This window comes from Sturnus vulgaris, chromosome 22 (genome assembly GCF_052056855.1).
Source record: "Sturnus vulgaris isolate bStuVul1 chromosome 22, bStuVul1.hap1, whole genome shotgun sequence".
Lineage (NCBI taxonomy): Eukaryota > Metazoa > Chordata > Aves > Passeriformes > Sturnidae > Sturnus > Sturnus vulgaris.
In genome coordinates, this window is record NC_142264.1 from 2,134,520 (window position 1) to 2,155,805 (window position 21,286).

Genomic DNA, 21,286 nt, shown 5'->3' on the forward strand with positions numbered 1-21,286 from the left:
AACCAGAAGAGCTGTGGGAGGAGAAACAAACACGAGATGATTGTATATATTTAAATAACTATAGGAAAAGAAAGGGCAGCATTTCCTGAATGGCTCGGTTCCCTGGGGAGGCTCAGAGAGCCTGGTGGTGACTAGGCTGGACCAGGATGCAGGACCAGACTCTGCAGCCGTGGCTGGGACAGGGAGGACAGGATTTTCTCTTGCTGTCCTGGAGCAGCCAGGGACCCTCTGGAGAAGCATCCCAGCCCTCGAGTAATCCAAATACTCCCACCCTGTGATGGTCTGGGCCAGCAAAGAGCAGCTGGAGGCTCCTGCCCAACCAGTGCCCATGTGCAGCCCAAAGCTTGGGTTCTGCCAGCAGATTGTGTCCTGAGTCGGTGCCAGCAGCAGGAGAAAGGTCAGACCCTGTGTGTGATCCTTGCTCCAGTGTTTATCCAGGGACTGTCCTTTCCATCCCCTCACAGGTGACACAGACCCAGCAGCAGCTGCAGTGCTGGATCCCAAAAAGTGAAGTGGCTTTTCCTGAGGAGGGGATGTTGATGTTGGACACGAGGTTCTGGCTCTGCTGGCAGCACATCCAGACTCCCTGGCCATCGTTCTGGGGAGGGATGGAGTCAGAGCAGGTGGCTGCCAGCAGGAGCTGCTGCCTCTGGCTCCTTCTACAGCTTGGACAGGGAGAGGAGAGGTTAGACTGGAGATTATACAAATGTATAACGCCCCAAATGTAGGTTCACGTGTTCTACTTGCACACCCAGTCCTCAGAGGGAGGAGAGGGAGAGTGTCACCTCTGATAAATTCTGGTGCTGGCAGAGCAGAGGTGACACTGATGGAGCTCCTGAGGGTGCCTGGCAGGTCTGGGCGGTTCCACCACCCACCACGAGTGTGGGGTCTGGGATGTTTGGGACTGGTTTGTGGTGGCAGCAGGAAGATGCTCTGTGGTTTTTGTGGCGTGCAAGGAAGCAGAGGAGGAACCTGAGTTGTGTCCTTCCTCTTTTTTTTGACAGACACAGTTAAAAATAATACTGGAAATCCTAATATTCATTACAAGAAGCTTCCCTGCCTGTGGCTTTTCCTCTGAGGCAAAGCTGCCTCTTGGAGCTGAGGAGCTCTGGAGAGCACGTGGCCCTGCAGAGCCACACTGAGCTCCTCATCTCCTGGTTTTGTGCTGGCATTTCCAGCCCCAGGGCACCAGTGAGGCTCCCCTGAGGCTCCCAGCAGGGGAAGAACGTGGCTGGGCCCGGGGGAGGATTGAAGGAGCCCAAGGCAGGTGCAGATTTGGGCTCCTGTGTTTGCCGAGCTGGGCTCTGCTGGGTCTGGCTGTGGTTTGGGAGCAGCAGGGGGGTCAGGTCCGGCTCACACGGGGCTCAGTGCCAGCCCCAGGGTCCCAGCAGGAGGAGCAGGACGTGTCCCCCTCCCCACGGCTGCGGGGAGCTGGCCAAGCTGCGGGACAGACGCTGCCGTAGCGAGAGAGTGGAAGAGTGTTGAGGTTTCCATATGCTGATTGCAGAGAGCTTTTTTGGTGGTACATGGTTCTGGAGGAAGGAGGGAAAGGGATGATAAAAATAAAGCTGCAGATCTGTATTTAGCTATAAACCACTCCAGGATTTTTTTTTTTTTTGGTAGTATTTGAAGACTATGCAATAAATGAGCTTGTTCATGAATTTTTTATTTTATACCACTACAGCTTTGAAGAAGTAGCCAGGTTGCTGTGGCATTTCCATAGCTCAGGATCCCTGTGTTTGGGAGGAGAGGTTGTAAATCCTCTGTGCCAGGGTCAGGAGGTCTGTGTGCAATGCAGGAGCACTTTAGTCTGAGACATCGATGTGCAGCATCCCAAAGTCACTGTGCAATTGCTAAAGACATTTTAACAAAGAAGAGAATGCAGTATTCCTTGTAGTGGAGCTTCTTCCCGAATAAACAAACGTGCCAAAATTTTAAAATTCTGAATGATTTTGTATGCAAGAATAAGAGAAAATGCATTCAAAGTGTAGTTGCTACTGCCAATGGGAGAAGAAATTCAAATGCAAATAGCAGAAATTGTTTCCAGAGCTACTGATATAATTGGATTTTACTACAGTTTCTAAATGCTGATAGGGGACAGTGGCAAATATTTGCTTTGTTTCATGATCTGACACACGATCTGAGGCCAGGAGAGATGGATTAACTGAGTTGGAAAAGAATCATGTGGAATTAAAAAAAAAAACCACCAACACCCAAACCCCAAAAATGAGTGTTTGCTATCCAAGAGAAGGGCTGGGAATAGCTGTGAGCACCCCCAGCTCCCAGAGGGTGCAGGATAATGATGGCCCTGCCCACAGGACCCACAGGAGCTGTGGAGTGCCAGGCAGGGTGTGGGTAAAGGTGCCCTTTCCACATGGCAGCCAGTGTGTCCATGGCTTTCCTCTGGGAAAGGAAACAAGGTGCTCCTTTAAACAGGCACTTTGTCATCACTGGAGAGCACTGGGTGTGACAGCCTCCTCCAAACACAATTATAATCACCCTCATTTAGAGCCAGGCACCTGGCTCCCCACTTTAAACCACGGTGATAATAAGAGAGTGGATAATTTTTCAAAACTGCATTTTTTTCATGCTGAAATTTGAGTTTCAGAATGCTGTCCTGATGGCCTAGAAACAGCGTGCCTTTGGCCTAATTTATCATAGCTCAGCTCTAAGAGGAAAGACTTAATTGTGGCTTTGTCTTTTCTTTTTTTTTTTTTTGTGCTTAATGTTAGATCCTCCTTTGCAACCTGAGCTAGAGGTGGTCAGAAACTTCGGTGTTTATATCACTCGATCCGGAGGGAGTGCTTGATTTGACAGGAGTTTGTCTTGATTTATCTTAAAGACCAAGTTTTGGATCAATGAGGAGCATAGAATAACCTCCCTGGTGCCCAAGGCCCTGCACAGATGCATTAGTCAGTGCAGGGCCTTGGCTGCACGGTGCATATGGCAGCTAAAAGGAGCTGGAAAGCTCTGGGGGGGGGAGAGAATTAAGTGGCAAATAACATCAGTGAGAACCATGTGAAGGGCTGAGAGCAGGCTGGGTTCTCTTCTGGGGCTGTGCTCAGCAGAAATTCTGCATGCAGATTGCTCTTCTGGAAACTGGGGAACAACAGCTGAGCAGGACTTTGGAATCTGGTCAGCTGGGAGCTGATTTACAGGGCTGGGAGTTGTTAAAGATAGAAGATGATCAGAGGAGCCTCAGCTCCCATCCCTGCGGCAAATCCCTGGATTTGTGCTCAGTGCCAGCTCAGGATCCAGCTGCTGGGAGCTCTTTTTGCCTGCCTTTAGCTCGTGCAGGCTGTACTGGAAGCAAAGCTGTGGGAAGATGCTGGGGATGAGTTGGATGAGACTCTTGGAAGTACATCAGACAGGAGTTGGAGTCTTTCAGCTATTTGCTGCCTTACACTCCAAAGTTACCTGTGAGGGACAAAGAATCAGCTCGGAGGTGCCACTTCTCTTCCAAGCCCTCCCTGTCCTCCCCTCTTCCCTCAGAGAGTCTGGAATTGGTGCTCCTGCCACTTCATGGATGAGTTTCAGTGATGAAGCTGAACCAGACAGGATCAGGACCGAGGGTGTTTCCTTTGGGGTCTCTGCAATGAATGGCTTTGCTGCTTTGGGAAGTTTCAGTTTAACCCCAATCTGCTGAGATCGGTGGCTCGAGCTGGTGTGGGCAGCAGGGGCGTGCCCATGTTCTGGCTGAGAAATGTTCTTTGAGAAAAGAAACCAAAGAAAGCGTTTAACCCTCTGAAATAACCTCCTGAGAGCTGCTTGGCTTTGATCTCCTCTCTGTGCCTAGTGGCCACACGCAGCCGTCTTTGAGCCACCACCTTGGATCTCCCCCAGGCGCTGCCACCCCCCACCCCCGACCAGAGCCACCATGCCAAGGGATGGGTGATGTATCCTCCTGGCCACGACACTTGGCAGCTGGACAGGCGACTGAGTCATCAGCCTTCGCGGTTTCTCATTTAATCCTGGGGTTGTTCGGATGATTTAAGTGCCAGCAGTCCAGAGAGGAGGTTGATGCTTCTGCTTCCAGCACGGTTGTGGAGCCATCGCCTTGCCTGCCTCCCATCCCTACTTTTCCTTGCGGGGGGAGCCCGGGGGTGGATCTGGGTTTGGCTGTCAGCTCTCGATTATCTTGCGAGCAGTTTTATTCCCCTCCCGGCGATTGGGCTTTTCCATTGGCTCCTCTTGCTCTCCGTCGCTCGCCTGCTGAGCAGCAAATGTCCTGTGCCCGGCGCCGCTCTGCGGGGCGCTCCGGGGGACCCTGCCCAGCCCTCCGGCCGCTCTGCTGAGCCCCGAGCCGCCCAATGCCCCCGGGGGGAGCGCTCTGCAGGGGGGGCACGGCCGCCTGCCCCGCAATGTAATCGAGCCGGGGGGGGGGGGGGTGTGCGGTGCGTGCCGGGGTGCGGGTGGAGCGGGGCCGGCCCCGGAGGAGGCGCTGGGGCGGGCGGGGCAGGGCAGGGCAGGGCTCCCCCTTGGCCCCCCTCCCCATTGTCGCTGTCCCCTTCTCTTCCCGCAGGCTCTCGTCGCCCGGCGGCTGCGGCGGCGGGGACGGCGGCGGGAGCCGCAAGAGCGGGGTCATTCTGGACATCGCCTCCCTGAAGATGACGGAGCTGGAGTCCGAGGTGCTGCCGCTGCCGCCCCGGTACCGCTTCCGCGATCTGCTGCTGGGGGACCAGTCCTTCCAGAGCGACGACAGGTTCGGGGCGCACGGCGGGGACAGCGCGGTGGAGGGCGCGGGGACACCGACCCGCCGGGAGGGACACACGGAGCTGGGGGGGCTGCCCGAGGATGGGGACACACAGCTGGGCTGGGGGGACACCCCCGGGACAGCCGCGCGGAGCGGAGGGGACGCGGAGCTCTCCGCGGTGCCGCGGGCGCGGAGCCGGAGCCGGAGCCCGGCCGGTGCGGAGCTCTCCGCGGTGCTGACGGCGGCGCTGGGCACGGGAGGTTCGGCGGTGCCAGAGCCTGCGGGCACCGGGATGTGCTGGGGGGACCTGGCAGTGCCAGAGCCTGCGGGCACCGGGATGTGCTGGGGGGACCCGGCGGTGTCAGAGCCTGCGGGCACCGGGATGTGCTGCGGGGATCTGGCGGTGTTTGGAGCCTGCGGGCACCGGGATGTGCTGCGGGGTACAGCGGTGTTCGGAGCCTGCGGGCACTGCGATGTGGTGCAGGATCCAGCGGCGTGTGGCATCATTGGGATGTGCTGGAGGATCCAGTGTGTTCAGAGCCTGGGGGCACTGGGGTGTGCTGCGGGATCCGGCCGTGTTTGGAGCCTGCGGGCACTGGGCAGTGCTGGAGGATCCAGTGGTGTGTGGCACCTCTGGGATGTGCTGGAGGATCCAGTGGTGTGTGGCACCTCTGGGATGTGCAGATGTGCAGCAGGTGGAGGCCACGGGTGCCTTGGAGAGCGGCGCTGGGCACATCTGGGTGCTCCAGGGCCGTGGATGTGCTGGGAGTTGTGGGTGCACTGGGCCAGCAGGCTCTGAGCTGTGTGGGCAGCTTGCTGCATCCTGGAGTCCCACCAGGGCTTGGCAAGCAGGAGAAGGGACAGATGTGTGGGACAGTGAGGGGCTGGTGGAGCTCCCTGTGACGCCGTGTGTGGAATTTGGGCTGACAACCATTTATTTCGCTGGGGCTGCTCCTCCAGGCTGCTCTGGCTGCTGTCTTGGCAGCAGGGTGGCTCTGAAGAGCTGCTGGGGTTGTGGTGCCACTCTCCCTTCCTTGGAATGGCCTTCCAGAGGAATGGCCTTTATGTCCCTGCTGTTCCTGCCTGGCTGGGATTTATCCCCGGGTTGAGGGAGCAACAGAGGGAATGCCATGAGTGACAAGAGAATTCCATGGGCAGAGAGGTTAAATCAAGAGGAACAAACACCTTCCCTTCAATTCTGTTCATGTCATAAATACCCAGGAGCTGCAGTGCTAATGGGGAGTCTGATTTTTATCTTTCCCCACCAATTAATTGCATGATGCAAACAAAGAGAAATGTAATTCTTGCCAGAAAAAAAAAAAACACAAAACCTTTCAATTACTGTTTAGTCCTTGACTAGCTGCAGAGTGCTTGGTACACCTGCATCAAGGCTTTTGTGCATCTCTCTTAAAAGATAATTTCTTTTTTTTTTATTTTATGTGTACAAGTGTCATGCAGGAAAAAAAAATGCATTTGGCTTTGAGACTGCGAATGTGGGTTTTACAAATGTTCTCTATAAGTGTTCCTAACTTTTATCGCTGCATAAAATTGGTCTGGCTCGAAAATGAGTCTGTGATCCTGGAGGTTTTAAAGCCCAGATTTCCTTAACAGACACTTAAACATTAATATAGTTTTATGACACCAAGTGAGAAGTTAACGAGAAATTCCTGCTGCAGGAAATGTCTGGTTTTCAGAATGGTTGTGATAAGGCTCATTTGGTCAAGTTTGAAGATTGAATAGTAATTTTTAAGTATTTGAAAGCGTCTGAAATATGGAAGATGGCAATTGCAAATTGTTTTCTTTCTATATTTCTCTGGTTACACCCCCTAACCTTCATTTTCCTCTAGATTTGAGTCTTTCTGATTCAACATCTCTCTTTAATTTTAATGTGGAGATACTCTGGGTTGCTTTGTTAATTCATTAGCCTTGTTACTCAAGAATTCATTAACCTTGTTTTTCAAGATATCTCAGTTTCACTGGCTTTGTGCTGTTTTCTTGAGTTTTTTGATTTCCCCTTCATCTGGAAAATACTGATAATTCCATTATGTTTGGGAATGCAGGTCTCTGAGCCCACATTTGCTTCTCACTGGAGTCCACTTGACTTCTCTGGGAGCTGAGATGAGCTGTGGGCTTTGGGAAATGTTGCTGTTAGGCCTAAATTCCAGTCCAAGTCATTAATAATAGTGGGACCTTGTGGCTGAATCAAGCTCGCTGGAGTAATTATGACTAGTTCATTAGTCTGCTCCAAACCCACTGAATCAGGAGCTGATTTAGGCTGGCAAAGAAAAAGAAAACAAAACAAAAAGCAGAAAGCAGAAAGACTTTTTTGCTTTGGCTTGTGGATGATAAGCAGCTCAGAGCTGTGCTTTGAGGGGCTTTGTTGCAGCCCTGACAGGGATGTGCTGAGGAAAATTCCCCCATGAAAACTCTGCAGGGAACCATGAGTGCTAAAACAGAGCTCGCTGGGCTTAGGGAGGTCACACTGAAGGAAAACACCCATAATGCTGAATATTCTCCTTTTTTTTTGTGAAAGGAATGCTTAAAACATGAGTGTCTCAAATACCTGCTTTTGAACGTGACCCTGGGGTGAGTGTGCTGCTGAAGGGAGGAGGTTTCTGGGGTCAGCAAAGACTAAAAGGATTGGAGGCCAAAGGGGAGCCCGGGTTTTGCTGCTTGTGGAGAATGAAAATCGTTCCTGTTAGAGATGAATTAGTGCATCCTCATCACAGAGGATGCTGAAGAGACACCAGCCCTGGGAATGAGGTAATGCTGGAGCTGGAGGAGATGAGAGCTCGTTGGAAGAAGCAGATAATTAGAGAGCTGTGGTACAGCAGGAGGAGAGAGCAGGTCCAGATAACCCCTGGAACGGCAGGAACTGATCAATGGATGCGAGGTGGAATGGGTCAATTAGGCTGCTCCTAATTTAGTTTTGTTTTGGAGTTGACCTGAGCAGGGCTTGCTCTTTGTTTGGAGGTGGAGTGATTGACAGGGGAATTAAAATAACACTTTGAACGTCCTGCGGTGGATGCAATAAATTGGCCAGGAAGCAAATAGGAAACGGCTGACTGGGAAGGGAATGTGGGAGGAAAATGGATTTGTGAAACAGGGAGAGAGAAAAGCCTAATGACGAGCAAATCTAGAGCTGTCAAGTCCAAGTGCTCCTTCTAGGATCGTCTTACTCATCTTTGGAACTCACCACCACGAGATGGTGGAAGGCTTTGGGCTCAGCTGCATTTAAATCCTGGGCTTGACATTTCTGCCAGGCAGGTCTTTGGGTTAGAGGAACAGGATTAGGTGGCATTCAGCTCTGAATTCCCAGAGGGTACAAGCAGCTCCCAGGGCAGGAATGTGGCTGATAGGGACTGGGAGGGGATTTCTCCTCTGGCAGGGAAGGGTCTCTTTGGGAACCCTGCAGTCTCCTCCCTTGTCTGGCATTAGTCCTGCCTAGTTCAGAAGTTTCTTTCCCGTTTGGAAGGTGCTGTCAATGTCCATTCTGGGAGAAAAATGGATTTGTTCTGCTTGCTTATGGCAGTACTGCATTTCTCATCTCGGGGATGCTTTGTGGACACGAAAGCACCCAGAGCCTCTGGATGCAAACCAGCAAAGGCTGAGTTTAAAATGTCGAGCCTGTCACAAAGCAAAGCTGAAGAACTGGGGACACAAACCCCGCTGGGACCTGGCTCCTTTTCACATTCCTGGCATGGGAATCCTCGGTGCCACGGAGCTGTGGGAGCAAGGCCAGGGGGTGCAGGGGAAGGGAGGAGGAGCTGAGCACAGCATCCCCCAGAGCTGGGGCTCCTGTTCTGAAGTGAGGCTGCAAGTGCAGATTAAAGGCAGCTGAGAAAGCACATCTGCTGGGTGGATAAATATTGTTTCATACCCCAAGCTGTGGCATCCCTTTGATGTTTGCTGTCCTGACTATGGCAGTTTTTGATCTCCTGCATTCTCTTTTCTTGGACGGTGCTGACAGCTGGGTTGGGGCAAGTATTAAGAAAAGCCCATAAATAAAATTAAACTGTATCTCAGAAAAAGTGTCATTAGGAGCTTATTTGTTGCCTAATTTAAATAGTCTGAACACTTTCCAGAAAATCATCGTCAGAAGCCACAGTCCTATTTACAGGAGCAAGAAGTAATGGATGTCACTTTGATTAAGTGCATTTTTCTGAGGATAATTATCAGCAAAAAATCGTTTTGATGGATGAGAATGTTTGGAAAAGCTGCTTGTGCAGAAGAATTCAGCAACTTCTCTATAAAATGTTATCATCTCCTTCTTCTAATAAAAGATATTTTGGACTTTGCATAACCGAGAAAAGAGGATTTTGACAGCCAGGGCAAATTCTTTTAAGTTTCTGCTTTCAGGTTTTTTTTTTAGAGTCTTACAACTTCTTTGTCTGTGTCGTGACATCTGGTCTTTGTCTCTTTAATTTGTCACTAAGTGGTGGCTCTAAATCTTAGGTCAGATTATGCTTGGCATGAGCAAAGTGAAGTGCTGCAGTATCAGCCTTGGAGGATCTCATCCCTGCAGTTTTCATGCTAACATGCCCCAAGTGACTTCCTCATCAAAATGCATCATTACATTAATGGAGCTGGGTAGTTTTGTGCTCCTGAGGCAGGTTCCTTGAATATGTCTGTGGCTGAATCCTCACTTCATTGCTATTTGATTTAATGGGCAATTTTCCTCATTTTATTCGGAAGATGCAGATGCCAATTTGAAAATTCCAATTTGTATCCAGAAGTTAGAGACATTTATTTCTGTGCTGGTGAGGTAATGGCCAATATTTTAAGTCAATGCAAAGTCTGCTCAGGCTGCAGCATCTGTGCCAGTGAAGGTTTGTACCTGGAATCAGGAGATTCAGCTCTGTGCCACAAAATTCCCCTGGGGAAGGTTCCTCATCTGTAAATAAGGGATGTAAAGCAGGATGGATGTTATTGCTAATATCCATCCCCTCAATTATGGTGTTCAGACCCACCCTGGGTGCAGAACCTCTCAAGGGACAGCTCGGTGACAATGCCTGAACAAACCAAGTGACAAATGACACTGGTGAAGGTGGTGGGGATCCCAAACACTGCCCGTGTGGCCAGAGGAATAAAATTGTTTCTCCTCTGCTTTTACCACCTGGCAAAGCTAAAGCAGAGCAGTTATTAATTGGATGAGGCAGTTTTCCTGAGCCAGGGATTTGTCAGGAAGTCTCTGTGTGGCAGCACGAGCAGGAGTTTGGCCCTGGATTGCTCAGCCCAGCTCCAGATGGGATACACTGGGATTGAGGAGCATTGGAAGCCCGAGGCAGCTTTACAGAATTGATTTGGGTTTTCTTGTGTTTGCAGATTTTTTTTTAATGATAGCATTCTTAATTGAGGTTTGTTTTTTCCAGTTGTTCTGAAAGGCTGCAGGGATGATTCCCAGTGCTGTGTCTTAATTGCAGTGCTGCTTGGATTTTTTTAAATTGATGTTTCCTCACAGCTATTGGTGTGTTCTTGTGTCTTCACCTTAGGGCAGGTACCCCTGGACATTAGCAGGAGCATTTGGAAAGTTATGAAAGCAATAGAGCAAAGAAGAAATCGTAGTTCTCTTGTGATTAAAACTATTATTTTATTTTAAAAAATGGCCATTGTTTTTTTCCAGGGCTATTGTTTTCACTGTCAGCAGTGGGCCCTTTCTTGCAATAAAATTAAGTGCACGTACAGGCTGCTGGAATGAGCAGAGGTGTCCCTGGAGTGCTGCCATGTACGGCTGTGCCCTGAGGAAAAGGAAGAACAACATTGATTTTCAGTTATTTAGTGCAATTTAACACTGTGGGCTCAAATCTCCATCCCTCCCTAGACTGGTTTTCTTTTCCCACTTATTTCCTTTCCCTTTGGTTTCTTTTCTATTTGTTGGGGGAATGGTGTTTGGAGGCATGGAAGACACCAGAGTGAAGGGGAGAGCACGAACCAGGTGAGGTGGGCACGTTCCCAGGGCAGCCACTGGGGCAAATTAAACACCAAATGAATTGTTTCATTCCCCTCTACACTTGTGCAGGACACACTGAGAGTCCCAGCTGAGAAATTTCCTGGCAGACAGAGTGCAGAGGGGCATGAGAAATGCTGGGGTTTTGGCTCCTGCTGTGCTTTACTGGGCAAAGCTCCTTCCACGAGTTCTTGGTGTGGGACTGAAGCCTGGTGGGGCTTTGCTGGCTGCTCCTGTCGTGGCCCTGGTGCCATTTCAACCTGCTGGGAAAGGGCAGGGAACAAATCCCACACGGGGACAAGCCTGGGTTTGGATGCCAGAGCTTGGCAGAGATCTCCCAGGGTGTCTTTAGCACAGGGATGTGTCACAAGTGTGAGTCTGTGTCCACAGGCTGCTGAGGTGATGCTGGTGTTTGTCACCAAAGCCCTGTGCCTGCAGGGATCCCCAGGAGTGCTGTGCTGCTTTAGGTGAGGCTGGGAGGTCGGGCTGAGACCAAAGCTGTCACCCCTGCTGTAGTGACAGCACGAGAAACAACTTGGCAGCTGTAGCTGTAATTGCAGAGAATGCATTAAATTTTACTGCTCTGTTTTGCCACCACTTTCTCTCATCACAGTTGCATCTTTGTTCCCAAGGGAAATAATTTATTGCTGTTCTGAAGGTGGTGCTCATTGCTTTTCCTCTGCACAACCTGTTCAGTGCCTGGCTGTGTGCAGGGAGTGCTGGAGCTCGGGAATCCGAGCCTTGGGGGACACACAGGTCCCTCAGCAGCCAGCCCTGCTCAGCTGTGAGCTGCTGTCCCCCAGACCCCTGTGTGAGAAAAGAGATCAGCAGCAGAGCCTGAATATCTTGGTTAGGAAATGCTCCTGCCCGTGCTGCTGTGAGGCACCTCACTCATTTTATTGCAGTCTTAGACAGGAATAAAAGGCTGGAATTCGAATCCAAACCTCTGTGGTTCTGAGAAGTCCCCCCAATGGACAGGACCAATGCTTTCCTGAGTGTTATTTCAGCACTGCCAATCGAGAGGGAAGTGAGCACATTGCCAGGGAAGCCCTGCAGTGAGCACAGATTTCCCTGCCAGGCTGCATTTGCCTCTGCTCCAGTGGCCCTTGTCTGGATCCACAGCAGAGATGAAGGTGTTCATTTGCAGATAAAATCGCTCCTCTTGCTCCTGGCTGACAGCTCAGATGGGTCACACAGGCTCTGGGCAAGGCTCCTGCCAGCTGCTCTCAGGTTACCCAGCAAGGGTTGGCAGTGCAGCCTGCCAGTCCCCAAATCTGGAGATTCCTTCTGTTATCAGTCCGTTAATTTCCTGCATTGCTGCAATTAAAAAATAATTATCGTTCAGAGAGTTCAGAGCTTAGATTCCCTTGCTACATCACACTTTGTATAAATTAATAGCTTTGAATTTCATCGGCTCTGTGACCTCATTTCCTCTCGTTGTGAAGATTTTTGTTGCTGTTTTAGCAAATTAATGGCTGGCTGTTTTACTGCAGGGAGATGATCAAAGTCCAGCCTGCTGGAGCAGCAGGTCCCTGTGGTGACAGTCTGTGGGGAGGTGGCAGCCTCTGCTCTCTGTTCTGTCCCCACAACCTCACTGGCAATGTCTTAAAGATCTCCCCTGCACAGCCAGAGGGCTGGATGGAGGTTTTCAGAGTTGCAAATCCCCTGGGAGGTCCAGCATTTTTTTCCTTTAATTATTCTAGGTAATAAATAATTGATAACGAAGAAGTTTGTGGTGCTAGAGATGAAATACAAGGCCTTGGTGAGGCAGAAATGCCAAGGATGTTAGCACGTCACCAGCAGATTAGAGGAATGTTTTCCAACATTCAATGTTTTCCAACATTCAGTGTTTTCCAAACTTCTCAGACTCTGAAAACTTGTCCTTTAAAGCAGGAGGCCTGGAGTAGTGGGTGAAGCAATGCTTGCAAGCATTTTTCAGAGTTATTTTCTGTTCTCAAACTGCAGCAGCCATGTGGTGCAGGGGCAGAGGAGCTCTGCGAGGGCCATCCGTGGCTTTCTGGAGGAACTCCAGGAGCTTTGAGTTGGCTTTGCCTCTTTTGGGGCCACAATAGCTTGGTCCTGCTTCTGTGTTCCTCCAGACAGACCATCTGCTCATCCTCCTTCAGGAGACAGCCTGGGGCTGTTTGCTGACAGTCAAACAGGACGTGGAAGGGTTTTGTGAGAGGAAGGAGCAAAGTTTGTGGATGGGCACAACACCTCGGGGTTGGGACATCTCCAAAGCCACCCCTCTGTGGTCAGTCCCGACGTGCTGGGTGCCAGCCCTCAGCTTAGGGGTGGAAATTTCTGCAGCCACAGGCGTTTTCTGCATGCCAGGGTACCTGTCTCTGGTGTTCCCCCCGTGCTTTTCCTGGGATGTTTTCCCCCATGGAACAGGATCCCTCGTGCTGATGCCTAGAGGAGCTGGAGCAGAGGGTAAGCAGAGTTAAGAGGAATAAAATATTATTTATTGAGAGATATTCACAGGCCACACCCTGGCAGTACCAGTGCCACAGTCATGGCCCTGCCTGGATGACTCCAGGATGGAAGCAAAGAGAGCTTGGTCACAAGATCTCACATTTTTATAGGTTTTTGTCTATTTGCATACAGAAGTCAATTCTCCAATTAATAGTCACAAATCATGAAGTTTCATCCTCCTTGCTTGCCCACCCTCCTCTTTTTATGTTGTTTATGCTTAGGGCCTGAAGTTTGAAGAAATTGTCCTTGAGTCCTTAGCTGGACTTGCACTATTTTGTCTTCATCACCCAAGCAGAACAGAAAAGCTTAAAACTTAAGGCATCAATTTCCCCCCTTTAGACGCTGGACAAGGCCTCTACCTTGTCGAGTATTCATTCTAAATATTTACTGACAATAAGTATTTAATGACAGGTAAGCATCTAATAATAATAAATATCTAAAAATCATAGAGAGGGTTCATCCTGCTTTTCCCTTCCCCATGGCCTGGTTGTTTTTCCTGCCTCCCTCCCTGTCCAGCAGTTGTGTGGGTGTGCAGAGATGTGTAACACGATGTCCAAGGAGCCACAGCCTGGCAGGGTTCAGAGCTGGGCCAGGCTGTGGGCACAGCAGAGGGGAGGGAGGATGGAGGGATGGATGGATGGATGGATGGATGATGGATGGAGGGATGATGGAGGGATGGATGGATGGATGGATGGATGGATGGATGGATGGATGGATGGATTGTGGGCAAGGAGAACAGCTTGTGAGGTCAGCAGAGTGAAACAGCCATGAATTAACTGGGGGAGGTGACACAGCCAAGTGTCCCTCAGTGGAGCTGGCAGCATCAATCACATCTTTCCTTTAGATGAACTAAAATCTTGCCTGATGTGAGCTAAGAAATAGCAAAGGTTGGGTTTGTACCTGCCCGTGTTGGGGCAGAAATGTCCTGGTTTTGCTCAGTGGAGCCGGGCTCTGGCTGTCCCGTGGTGCTGTGTCACCGTGTCACCGTGCCCTTGTGTGTGTGGCACGCTCTGGTGGGCTGGAGCTGGAGCTCCCTGGCACTGGGGCTGCTGCAGGGTGAGGAGCAGGGTTAGAATTCTTCCCTCAGGAGCTTCTGCCGCCCAGAGAGGATTGGTGTCCCTGCACACAAGGATCGGTGTCCCTGCACGGGGCTCTGGGTGTCACAGAAGCGATGGAGAAGAGCGCGGGTGCTCCCTGTGCTCAGTGCACACGTCCTGGGAGTGTCCCTCTCACAAACTGCTCCCTCCTCGCCCGTGTGACATCTCTGCCCTGACCCACTGGGGCTGCCAGAGTCGTTCTCTCTCTCTCTGCCCCCCCGTCATGGCTTCTTTGAGCAGGATTTCACGTTGCTGCTGTCACCGGTTGTCACGGATGATTTTTCTGCTGCTCTGCCATCTCACTGTGCAGGGGCCCTCTGGAGGCCAGCGCTCACAATCACTCCTGTCCAGCTCCTCCACAAATCCAGGCAAATTGGCATTTTCTTATTCTCTCCAGGACCCTTGGGTGTCACCTGTCTTTGAGTTTTTTGGTTGTAGCTTTTCACAAAGCTGGCTGCTGCGGAGTGTTTGTCTCCGAGCTGTCTGTGGGGTGCAGGGGGGTGAGGAGTGGGTCTGTCCACATCTCCTGTCCACCCACAGCCCCTCTGCCCACGCTGGAAACTGGGATCCTCCACCCAGCGAGGTGCTGCCATCCCCCTCTCTGCGTGTCCCAAACTCTTGGATCTGCAGGTTGAATTTTCCCATCCTCGTGTGCTGTTTGCTCCTCTTCTGGTTTGAGGGACCCCCCCCAGGTTCCCCCAAAGCTGCTCCTGGTTTGCAGAGGGCTGAGTTCCTGTGTCCAGGGTGGGCTTTGTCCCTGCCCTGCACCTCTGGGGATGGGCACGGGCACTGTGCGCTCTCAGCCTCTGCTCCAACGCCAGGATTCTGAAAAAAGCTTCACTTCAAGGTGAGCAAACCCCAAGCACAGCCTCTGTGACTGACCTGTGCCTGGGGTCTGCAGGGTTCGTTGGGTCTGGTGTGGATTTCTTTGGGCCGTGATTCCCCCTGTTCTGCACTCTGCCGCCTGTGGCTCCCATGGGAAGTTCCCCAACTCACTCCCATTGTTTTCCCCATTCCCACTGTTTTCCCCATTCCCGTTTTTCCCCCGCATTCCCGTTTTTTCCCCCATTCCCTTTTTTTCCCCCCATTCCCTTTTTTCCCCCCATTCCCTTTTTTTCCCCCGTCCTCACTATTGTTTTTCCCCCATTCCCATTATCGTTTTCCCATTCCCGGACTGTCGGGTTGGTGTTTCCCCATCCCGCAGCGCTCCGGGAGGAGCCGTGGGGGGGGTTTGGCTGTGTTTGGATCAGACCCCGCCGCGTTTCCTGCATCCCACGCAGCTCCAGAGCAGCCGAGCGTGGCTCTGCAATTTTAGCAGCTCCCTCCAGGCAGGAGCTCTCGCTTTCTGGGCAGAGCCATGGAGCTGCTCATTCCCGATGTGCCGTGGGTGACAATTAGCAAAGTCATTACTCTCCTGGAGCTTCGCTGCGATGTGGATTTGGTTGGGAACTGGACTTTCCAAATGCCCCGTGTGCTTCTCCCAGCCCTGGGGGAGCCTGGGTCAGTGTCCCTGTGACTCCAGCAGCCGCTACTGGGGTGTCAGGGACCAGCTGGACCGTATGAAACTCACGGTGGCTTTCGTGGCACCTCCCTGGTGGCAGGAGCTGTCAGGAAAAAGGTCTCCTCTGTCTAGGAGAGAGGAATATTTCCGAGGAGCAGGTGGTGAAGATGTTTAGCAAATGTCAGCTTGAGACCTTGCCATCCTGTGGGCAGGAGTGACATTGCTGAGAAATGTGTTATCCTGTCAGAAAGCAGCAAAAAAAAATATAAAAATCCCCTGTGAAATGTTTACGAGCGAGGCAGGGCTTTGCCAAAAGTGGGCGTTTATCCACCAGGGAGCCTCGGGGAGCGTGAGGGAATCAGAGCCTCCTCGGAGCTGCGGGAATCCTGCTCCAGCTCACATCGCTCCCACCAAACCCCTCTGCCTGAGCTCTGAGCGCCTCAGTCGCTCCCCAGGGCAATTCCATCTGAGAGTGGCCTTTTCACTGAGGCACTGTGCTGGTTTGTAGGTGAACAAAAAGCAGTTTAAATGGAATAGAATCCTGCAGATGGGTACCAAATACAGCTTTTCAAAGCTAAAACACTGCCTAAAACTCCCTTCAGATAAACTCAGCCTTGTGGTGGCATTGCAGTGACCAAGAGCAACTCCTTTGCCCAGTGTCCAGTATCAATGTGTGAAGCATAATTGCATCTGGGCTGAGAGCTCCATATGGGAGTATTGTTTGAAATTTTTCTCATTTAATGAAATGGGTGGTAATTGGCTCTTAGAAGAGAGTTTAATTGGAATAATTGGCACGGGCGCTGGTGTGTTAATTCAGTTTGGTGTTTCTGATGCGCAGTCACGGTGTTTGCTCAAGGACAGAAGTGGGGATTAGGTGCTGCCCATATTTCTCAGCAAGAAGTTGAAGCTGGGCCCTGGGAAGGCATTTATTAGAGGAAGCTGTTTAGTTACTGTTCCTGAAGTTGGATTTTGGAGATGGATTTGCTTCATTACGGTTTGATGCAATCACACCCACGCTGCTGAGAGCCGAGGCCTTTTCTGACACTTCAGTTCCCACTCCAGATCACCTGGGGTTGGTGTTTCTGCTCACCTGGAGCAGCTCCAGCTCCTTGGCACAGGGACATTCCTGTCCTGAGGTGCTTGCACACACATGTGCAGGAATGTGCTCGCTCATGGGCCAGCACACAAGGAAGGGGAAGTTCGTGTTCCCTCCTCAGCCTTTCATCCCTGATTCTCTGAAACCTCTCAAGACCCACCAGTTCCAGGTCAGTAAATCAGCACCATGAGCGTGGAAATAGATTTTTAGAGTCTCTTTCCAGCGTGGAGTTGTCTCAAGCTGTCATCTCAGAGCTGCTGCTCAGGGACTGCCATGAGCTGGAGCTCCTGGGGTCACTGAAAGTGTGAGATGGTGACACAAGAGCCATCACAGCTCCTCAGCCTCTTCCACAGCTGCAGTTGAACAATTTGTTTTTCCTTTTCATCTTCCTCCAAAATGCTTTTAAAGCTCGGTATTGTCACTTTGTTTGGATTCTTCCCACACAGTAACTGCACTTAGAACTGCCCAGCGCTGATGGGGAGATTTATTGCCAGCAGCTATTGTGCGAAAATTGAGAGGAAAAACAATTTCTAGGCAGCTCTTGTTTCTCTAATGGGAACTGTTTCTTTCGCTCTAAGAACTTGTAAATGGTTTTAGTGCCATCGTCTGTGCCTCAGAAATGTTCATCCTTCCAGGCTTCAGCAGCACAAACGTCTCTGCTTGCAGACATGTGCCGACCTCACTGAGCATGCACGAGGGCTCTGCTCCTTCCCAATGGGGAGAGGTTAAAAAAAAAAAAACAAAAAAAAAACTCTGACAAAGAGCAAAGCTTGGATCTCAGAGCCCGGGGAGTGAGGATTTCAGCAGGAGGGAAAGAAGGGATGCTGCTCTCTGTAGCAGGGAATTGTGAGACTGAGAGGAGAGATTGGATGAGTCCAGTGCCGTGTTTGGGATGTGCTGGTGGAATCCCCCATTCCCTTTCAAAGGAGGATGATTCACAGCAGACACACCGAGTGCTGCTGTTCCAGCACGGCTTACTGAGCACAGGAGAGCACCAAGATCCACTCTAGGACCTCGTGGCTGCTTTTCCTAAGAAACTTTGGGGAGCTGGAACAACCACCCAAACTTTTTAAGGCCTTTTTTCTGCCCCTAAGCTTTTTATGCTCTGTTTCCCATAGGCAGATTTTAGAGAGAGAAAGGAGTACAGCCAAACATGCTGGTGAAGATATTAATCATGGTGTAATTCAATTTTAATTCCATTAGACACCTTTAGCGAACAGCGAGTTTCTCACTTGGTTTAATCGACTCTTTTCCAGATGATGAAGCTGCAAGATCTGGCACTTGTTATAAATGTCTGTTTATTAAACCATCTTTCGTCCTAAAAGCCTTTGCCTGGCCAGGATGGATATAAATGGAGAGGATGATGTTTGCAGCTCAGTCTTTAAGGAGACACAGTGTAAAAAATTGCTGCCTTCTCATTTTCTTTTTTTTGTGTGTGTGTGTCTTTATGTGAGAGATGAGAACAGGCCAAGGCATTTTTGTGCTGTGCTTTTTTTACTGTAAATGTTCAAGGCAGCCAAGATCTGTGAAACAGCATTTGCTGTCACCAACTGCTGGAGTGGATGTTCCCTTTCCAACAGATGATTTGGTCACGGCAGTTGAACCAAAAGCTGGTGAGCAGATAAGGGCAATGGGGGATAATAATTTAATAATTTAAAATCCTTTTGTGGCTTTAGTTCACCTTTAGCTCCTGCCCTGGCTGACAGGCAGCGCTGACAGGTGTGAGGCACCTCTGGGGGTAATTCCAGGGGTTTTTGTGCAAAACTTCCTGGAGCCTCTTCCCTCAGGGACAGTTTCACACATCCTCGCCTTTTCCTTTTAATGCCTCGGGGCTGATCCCTGCTTTTGGCTGCCTGTGGAAAGAGACGTTTTTGTCACATCCATGACAGCACCTGTGTGGTTTGGGCATTGCAATCAGCTGGCTGCAGGTGACTCTGGGCACATCCCCTGGCTTCAGGTGGCTCTGATTCTGGGCACATCACCTGGTTTCAGGTGATTCTAGGCACATCCCCTGGTTTCACGTGACTCTGAGCACATCACCTGCCTGCAGAGCCTCCTGCCTCACAGCAGAACCCACAGCTACAGCAGGATGTTGATGGGTAAGCAAATTTCTCCTCATTGAAGTTAAAATAAGAAACGTTCTTGGAGATCAATGGTCTGGCACAACCCCCTGTTCTAGTCCTGCCCACACAGCCTGATGAGGCTGTCACAGACTCCGTGCAGTTCATGCCTCATTTCTGCAGCATGCTGTGAATTCCTCTTTATGGGGACTTGCCATTTTCTCTGTCTTATATAATGCATTACAAAAAGAATGCTGAGAGGAATGAAAAAATGTATGGGAAATGGTACCTGGCATCATCCAGCGACCCTAGGGAGGGAAGAAATTGTTATTACCATTGAGACATAAGTGCTGATGGAGAGCTCCAGAGCCAACGTTTCTTTTTTGAATGTCAATCATTTTTCTTGGATTTTTTTTTAGAAGTTTTATGGAAGTTTTTAGAGGCTAAAATTCTCCGTGTTTTTCAGCAGATTAGCAGCATTTAATAAGCAGACACTGCTCTGCATCGCAGTACAATTTCAATACTTGAAAAGCAAAGCTGCTGCAAGAACATCATAAAAAAAAAAAAAAAAAAAAAAAAAAAAAAAAAAAAAAAGAGGCTTGGAGCCCTTTAAAACTGCAGAGTGGGAATCACTGTGGCATTTTGAAATTCCCTGTGAAATTGCTTCCTGGTGAGCTCTGCCAGGGGGCTCGGAGGTGTTTGCAGCAGCGGTGCCGTCTCCAGCCCGAGCATCCCCGGCTCCTGCCGGCACTTTGCTGCTGGGCACGAAACCAAATTGCAGCAGGGCTCCCGAGAGGTGCGTGAGGCTCCTCTGCAGCTCTGTCACATCCCCTGGGGGGAGCCGGGGTCAATCCCGGGGGAGCAGGGTGGCATGGGAAGGTGCCACACGGGCTGTGGCTGCTGCCTGCGCTGCCCTTGGTCGCCCAGGATGGCCCCGGAGCATCCCTGTCCTTTCTCCAGGTGCTGGCTCAGCCCCCTGCAGAAAAACCCCAAGGGGGGAATCCCGGCCTGGAAGGGACCCAGGAAGGGGCTCAGGCCATGCGAGAGGCTGGAGGGTCATTAAGGAATTGTCTTAATTCGACGTGGATTTACTGCTCTTACATTTTAGGATTTTAGATTTTTTTTCCGCTCCTCCTGTCCCACAGCTCGGGCACGGAGCCCCTCTCCTCCTGTGGTTCCCGGGGGCATTTCCAAGGTGTTTTCAGACTCCCGCGGGGAAAGGGCTGAACAAATGCTGAAAGCCATAAACATTTACGGTGCAAAGATCGCTCCTGCTGGGAGGCAGCAAACAGCAGCTGCTGGCAGGGGAAGGGAGGGGAGGGCGGTGCTTTGGGGCCGGGGGAGCCCGGAGCCACACCAGCTTCTCCTGATGGGGTTTGGGTGCTGCTCTGCCACCTCCTCAGCTCGGTTTGGGTGCTGCCCTCTCACCTCAGCTCCTCCCGGATGGGTTTGGGTGCTGCCCTGTTACATCCAGCTCCTTTTGGCTGGTTTTGGGTGCTGCCCTGTCACATCCTCAGCCAGTTTGGGTGCTGCCCTGTCGCCTCCTCTGCGCATCGCTGCCTCCCCGCCCCTCTGTGCCCGCATTGCTCCTCTGTCTGCGCAGCCGGGGCTGACTCATGCTCGGGGAGCGCTGCCCAGCCCCGGTGCCAGCTCCGCCCGGGTGAGGACCCGGCGCCGCTCTCGTTAAATCCTGGGAAGCAGAGTGTGACCCCGTTATGTACTCACCTGGAAAAGTGACTTGGCCGTACCTCGTTACTGTGCTCTGCCCGGAGACTTTTCATGCTTCCCTTGCAGATATATATTTAGATTTTACCCGAGGGCTTTTAATTTCCTCGCTGGTTTGAGCAGCTGCGACAGGTACACACTTACCTTCCCTTTTTATCCTCCGGCCATTTTAACCTGCAAAGGAGCAGGAAGGGATTGGGGAAAAGCCTGAAAAGCCTCAGGGTCTCATTGCTCTGTTTGTGAGCGTGTCAAACGCACCCAGGAGCGGGAGCCGTGTCGGCAGCATCGTGGCTTTGTGGGGAGATTTGTTCAGCAGCTGCTCGGGCGTGCTCTGTTTCTCCTTCTCCCTGCTGAGCAGTCCCGAGTTGCCACACTGGGTTTGCAGCTTTCACGTTGATGATGAGCCACACTTAGAGAGGTAAAATTGGCTTTGCAAAGGCTGCGATGACAGTTCTGGGATTCAGCGCCAGGCTCGTGTTACATAAGGGCTGCTCCGGCTCCCCGGGGACCTGCGGAGTCACCTGGGGAAGGGGACCTGCCCTCCCTGCTCCCCGCCGGCCAAAAAGAGGGGTTTTGTTTGGGAATCGCCTCCATCCGAGCAGGGCACGGCTGTTGGAGCGGGAGCAGCCTCGTGGCTCTGGGTGGGAGCGAGATTTCAGGGCACTGCTCCTCTTACTGGGTAGCTTTGGAGT

The 21,286-nt window shown here is 51.2% G+C and overlaps 1 protein-coding gene across 2 annotated transcripts in view; it reads left to right on the forward strand.

Moving 5' to 3' along the window:
- The first annotated feature begins 4,549 nt into the window (after positions 1–4,549).
- The window catches only part of KCNT1 (potassium sodium-activated channel subfamily T member 1), a 65,632-nt gene continuing 48,895 nt past the window's right edge, over positions 4,550–21,286 (forward strand). For both annotated transcript variants that reach the window (XM_088177559.1, XM_088177560.1), the window contains exon 1: positions 4,550–4,702. In XM_088177559.1, coding sequence (XP_088033685.1) covers positions 4,608–4,702 — 95 coding nt within the window. In that variant the 5' untranslated portion in view covers positions 4,550–4,607. The remainder of the gene's footprint in view (positions 4,703–21,286) is intronic.